The sequence below is a fragment of the Aspergillus nomiae genome, assembly GCF_001204775.2.
Source record: "Aspergillus nomiae NRRL 13137 chromosome Unknown contig00775, whole genome shotgun sequence".
In the NCBI taxonomy this organism is placed as follows: Eukaryota; Fungi; Ascomycota; class Eurotiomycetes; order Eurotiales; family Aspergillaceae; genus Aspergillus; species Aspergillus nomiae.
The window spans coordinates 1-5349 of NW_015378830.1; the positions used below are offsets into that span (position 1 = coordinate 1).

Sequence of the window (5349 nt, forward strand, 5' to 3'; positions counted from 1 at the left end):
TTTTTAGCTCAGGGCTACCGCGACTTTATTAACGGCCATTGAACAGGTGTTGGAGTGGGCAATGCGGATGCTTCCCCGACAGCTGCCCTTCTGCTCCACATCCTTCAAGACACATCTGGCCGAATTGCAACCATTCTGTTTGCGCATAGGGTTGGCACTGCCCTGGAGCCAGAATGCAAGATGTACCGCCTTGCAGCCGATGTATTCAATGATGCTGCAATGATTCTGGACTGTCTTTCCCCGATGGTCCCAGCAGGATTTGGACGGGTGACTGTTCTCAGTACAGCAGGTGTGTTACGAGCTCTGTGTGGCGTCGCAGGAGGAAGCTCCAAGGCGAGTTTGAGTGCGCATTTCTCTCGGTGGGGGAATCTCGCAGAGGTTAACGCCGTACGTTCTGCTCGCTGTGTTTAAGGCTTATACCAAGCACTGATCTCCTGCCCAGAAAGACTCCTCACAAGAAACTATCATCTCCCTTATTGGGATGCTGGTAAAGATATACTCAAACATTCTCTTTCACGGTGCCGAGCTGATGAAGCGCAGGTTGGATCATTTGTCGTGTCTCACGTTACGAGCTATACCGCAACCTGGATCTCTCTATTGATGCTTCTTACCATGCATCTGAGTCTCAACTACGCTGCTGTCCGCTCCGTGCAAATGACCAGTATGAACAGACAACGAGCAAACATCGTCTTCTCAACGCTGCTCGAGTCCGACACGGACCTCGACATTGCGAACTTCCATCCCACCGATCGAGCTCACTCAACCCCCAAGCATAACAGAGCAACACAATGGCAGATACCAACCCCAGCCCAAGTCTCCAAGCAAGAGAGGGTCTTCGAGACGGATGGCATTCTAAGATGGTTCTCTGCCCCATCAACGCAACATAGGGTAGGCACCTGTCGTATCGGAGTCTCACTGGAGCAATTCCTCGCGCCGTCTGCGACACGCACGGGATCCGGTTCCCTCAAAACATCAACGCCCATGTCCCACCTTTCCTCCCTCTTCAGTTCAGAAGACTATCTGTTGTTCCTGCACCGGAACCGCCAATCCTGGGACGCAAGAATCCTCCTGAAAACGAGTAGCACGACCCAATCGCAGCTCAAAGCCTGGATGCACGCGTTACTGGCTGCACGAGTGCTATGCTCATCTGCGGAGAAGAAGCGGACGCAAGACAGCACGGAGGTAGAGTATATCACGTACACAATCTCCGAGACATTGACGTTCCTAAACGAGAAGTCTCGTATGGATCAGTACATGTCGGCTCTAACACAGGCAGGATGGGATCTGGACGTTGCTGCATTGGAGACAAGGTCTGGACGGCGGGTTGCTTGTGAGACTTGACTATGACACTTGAACCGGTAGAAATATATACTCCATCCTTCTATTCTCCATATACCAATCCCAAGATGACAGAAAACCATAATCCATGTACGAGCTAGCCAGCACGCAAAGAGCAGACCACAGAAGACGATATGTCTAAATGAAACACCCTACCCCAAACCCAGATAAACACAATCCCACCACGAAGTAACCCCAACAAATTAACACACAACGACATACAGAACAAGAACAAGAGTGACCTGACCAAAAGGAACAAATGAAAAAGAAAATAAAGGCAAAAAAGGAAAAGGTCGTGCCCGGGATCGAACCGGGATTACAGGAATCAGAATCCTGGGTGCTAACCATTACACTACACAACCGTTGATTGATGAAGAGGCTTTTCTTATTATAATCTAAAGCCATAAGATTAATTTCTAGGACATGCATTCGATGCCTTTTATGATCAACAGTGTGCTTCCCCAAGACCTGGAGAATAAAGTTGTGGTTCTTGATCTGTACCTGGTAGCTACTAGGCAGGTGGTTTAAAAATAACCCGTTCCATACTTGATGATTACTTGTATCCGTGACTAGAAACATGTATGTTCCATGGAAGTGACTTCTTGGTAGACTTTAAGGTTGGAAGGTTGATATCTCGTGACAGGGATTTGCTTCGATATTGGAATCTGTTTGAGATCTACAGGAGTTGGGCTAGTCCTCATGAATAGTGTCTAGGTGGCTTCGTGTACGTACGATGGAAATAAGTTTGCTCAAAGAACCCATGGGTATCTCTCGTTGAAGGTAAAATGTTAAATCATACATAGAGGGTAGATAATGCAGCCAATCCAATGCAGCCCACAATCATGCCGGACATAACAATAGCAAATATGCGTTAAAATCAAACAAAGGGCGAAAATCCCCAGTCGCCCGAAGGAAGAAGCCAACACAGTAACGCCTCACAAATGACCGCCCATCCGTCTTGGGACCGTATTCTATCTTGTTTTGAAACATAACAAAGAAAATGCTCGCTCACTGCATAATCACTCGAAACGCCTGCTATGACAATGCTCCCAAAATATACTAAAAAAAAATGCACCATGCATTACACCGTCAACTCATGTCCAAGTCAATGCGAATGAGGCTCAATAACCAAGAGATCAATCATCGGATACAGTTCACAATATGCAAACCAAGTCGTGTCGTTCTATCACATGTTGAAAGAGAAAAGAGATGATGGGGGTTACTATGACCATTAACCCCGCAGTTTAGATATCGGTCGTAGTGTAGTGCCACAGGCACGGATCAGGTGGAAGAGATGTTGAAATAAATGACACACGGGAAGTCATTCGTCCATGCCAGACAGTTTGTTGCTCCCCGAGCTGCCGGTATTCGAACGCTTCTTGAAGCCCAATTTCATCCCCATTTTCTTCCATGGGTTATCGGTGCGCTGCTTCGGGCTGTGAGCCAGATGCAGACCGTGGGCATCGCTAGATGGAGGCGTCGTCGGGGGAGTCATCGGCTCGCCGGCGCTCAGGGATTGTAGACTGCCAGAGTCATCCGTCAGACCAGCCGAGCAGTCGCCGCTGCCGCTAGAAGTGTGACTGGAATGCCGGTGGCTGGATTTGCCCATGGAAGTCATGGCACTAAGGGAGAAATTGGAGCGGCCGGAGGAGTAAGTCGGAGATCCAAAATCCTTCGAAGATCGCGGAGACAGTCGCCGTCCCTTCGAGCGGGCGCGCTTCATGGCGTGTTCGTCGAGACTCGGCCCGGAAACCACGGTCACCTCATCCTCCTGCGGAAATAGCGGCTCCCCCAATGGTACAACCTGGGCGCTAGCGGAGTGAGCATTCAGAAAGGGTAGGAAGATTGACTCTTCCATTAATTCGTGAACGAGTTTAACGGCGGCACTGAGGGTCTCGGGTAAAGGGGGAATGGTCGAATTAGCCTGTCGAAGGATATCGTCGCGGACTTCACTGGAGACATTGATCTCGCGGGGAGATCCGGGAATGATGTAGGCCGTTAAAAGTCGCTGCCAAAGCATCCGCAGGTGTTGGCTCTCCGGACAGTCGCTGACGATAGGATATTCACTCAACTGCTGGCTGAGAGTGTCGTACGTTTCCCGGTACCGCTTCGCTTCGAGAGTGAATTCCAACGTTTCCAGGCAATGGTTCTGGGAAAGGTAGGCCATAAAAGCGCTGAGGGTGTAAGGAGCGGGTGCCGTGTTTGCGAGCACTTCATCCAATGTTGGACGCATGGGACAAAATGCGCCCGCCGGAACGGTCAGACTCAACGGACGTGAACCAGACAGGTCCATGTCCTCGTCTGACTCACTGTCCGAAGACGATGATGTGGGAGAGAGTTCAGGAGTGGAAGTGGGAGTACTATGCCAGAAGTGGAGAGGAGGGTATAGAGTCTTCTTTTTGAGCATCGCGTACAGCGTGCGAGGTTTTTTGGAACGTTTCAATGTACGTTGAGCCACCCTGATTCCTTCCCAGCCTGGGTTGACGCGAACTTCGGGAAGAGCCCGCGGATTGTTCCTCACGACTTTGCAGGTACTGATAGGGCTTGGGTGTCCCTGGCCGGAAATGACGGGTCAATGGCGAGGGGAGAGGTTTCAGCCTATGTTGACTCAGCGGGAGCAGGCGCTTGCCAATGAGAACCGGCGGGGGAGAATGTAAGAAGCCGTGGGGACGGGACGTGTAGCGAAAGAAGCCGATTCGGGGCGTCGGAGACAGCGTCGGGAGGGAGGAACGCTGGAATTAAAATAGGACCAAGGTAAGTGTGGGGTGGTGGGAGGCGCGAAAGATCTCAGTGAACGAAGGGTGAGATCTGTTATCGAGAGAATGGACTGGTTAGTCGTGTGCCGCAGCCGAGATATGGATGGAACATGTAACGAGTCTTGGGAGAGAGTCTAAAATGAAGAAGAAGAAGACAAAAAGACAAAACAGTAAGACACCCAGTGCAGACAAAGAAGGATAATTATGACGACACCAGGGAGAGGAGAGAAAGTAGGGGGAAAAAGAGATATAAAGGGAGGTTGAGTGGTTCTCAAATAATAAGAAACGAGGCAGGCGGGAAGGTGGACGGGGTGATGTGATGCTGCGGATCAGAAGCCCTTCCAGAGAGTTCAGAATCCTGCACGGAAGCGTCGAGCAACCGGGGGGGTGAGTGGTGCGTGTGTGTGTGGGTGTGGTTTGGGCCCACAGGTACAAGACACAGAGAGGGCGAGAAAGAGGGTCCCAGAGTTCCAGACACAGCATCCACGTTGGTCGGTTGAGGAGACGAGCCAAAGGATCCATGCGAACCCACAGGCGTGTATTTCCGCCACAAATCACAGACGACTAACTTCCCGGTCGATCAAGCGCTTGGCCTATCAGGTCGAGGTAGGCGGAGATAGAGAGCCACTCAGATCCCTGGATTTGGCCCGCGCGATGATGCCAATGAGAGAGAGCGAGAGAGAATGTGTGTACGGTCACTAACCTTTGTTGGCTCGGTTTCTGGTTTCCTGCCTGAAAAAGAAGGACGGCAGATAGAGAGGAAAAAGAAAGAGAGACGGAGGGAAAAAAAATTGTATCGATTAAATATAGATCGATATAAAAGAAAGATCAATGAAGAAGAATTGGGGCCAAAGCAATCAACCGAATGAACGAAGGATTGATGGTACATGCTCTCCAACAGGGCAGATCACGTCATATCCGCTTTACAGAGATATGCGATATTCTCAGATCGTCTTGTAGGGAAATAGAACCAAAGGCTTCTGAGTCTTGACCCTCTTTCTCTCTCTCTCTCTCTCTCTTGGAAGTCATGACCCATACAAAAAACAGGATCTGGATACTCTTGTGGTGGGGAATTGTGAAAATGGATCGTGTTCGTCAGTGGAGGATCGAAATTGATCTCCGTCCTGGAAGTCAATCCTGAGAAGGGAAAGTGGACACTGGGAAAAAAAAAAGGAAAATGGAAAAAAAAAAGGAAAAAAGGTGGATCCCCTTGCGAATCGCAACTTGCAACACAACATCTCATGTCGTAGTTATG

General features: G+C 49.9%; 2 protein-coding genes across 2 annotated transcripts; one reads left to right on the forward strand and one right to left on the reverse strand.

Annotated features, from left to right (window-relative positions):
• Window positions 1-48: 48 nt before the first annotated feature.
• On the forward strand, window positions 49-1341 carry ANOM_011770 (RUS1 family protein; the record flags this gene model as incomplete). Its single annotated transcript, XM_015557026.1, has 3 exons — window positions 49-387; window positions 443-487; window positions 541-1341. Coding segments are annotated over 3 exons (1143 nt in total), but the record flags the coding sequence as incomplete, so codon positions are not given.
• A 1318-nt stretch (window positions 1342-2659) lies between these two features.
• ANOM_011771 (regulator of G-protein signaling domain-containing protein) lies at window positions 2660-3745 on the reverse strand (the record flags this gene model as incomplete). Its single annotated transcript, XM_015557027.1, has 1 exon — window positions 2660-3745. The coding sequence occupies one exon, from the start codon at window positions 3743-3745 to the stop codon at window positions 2660-2662; it is 1086 nt and encodes a 361-aa protein (XP_015400879.1).
• Between the last annotated feature and the right edge of the window lie 1604 nt (window positions 3746-5349).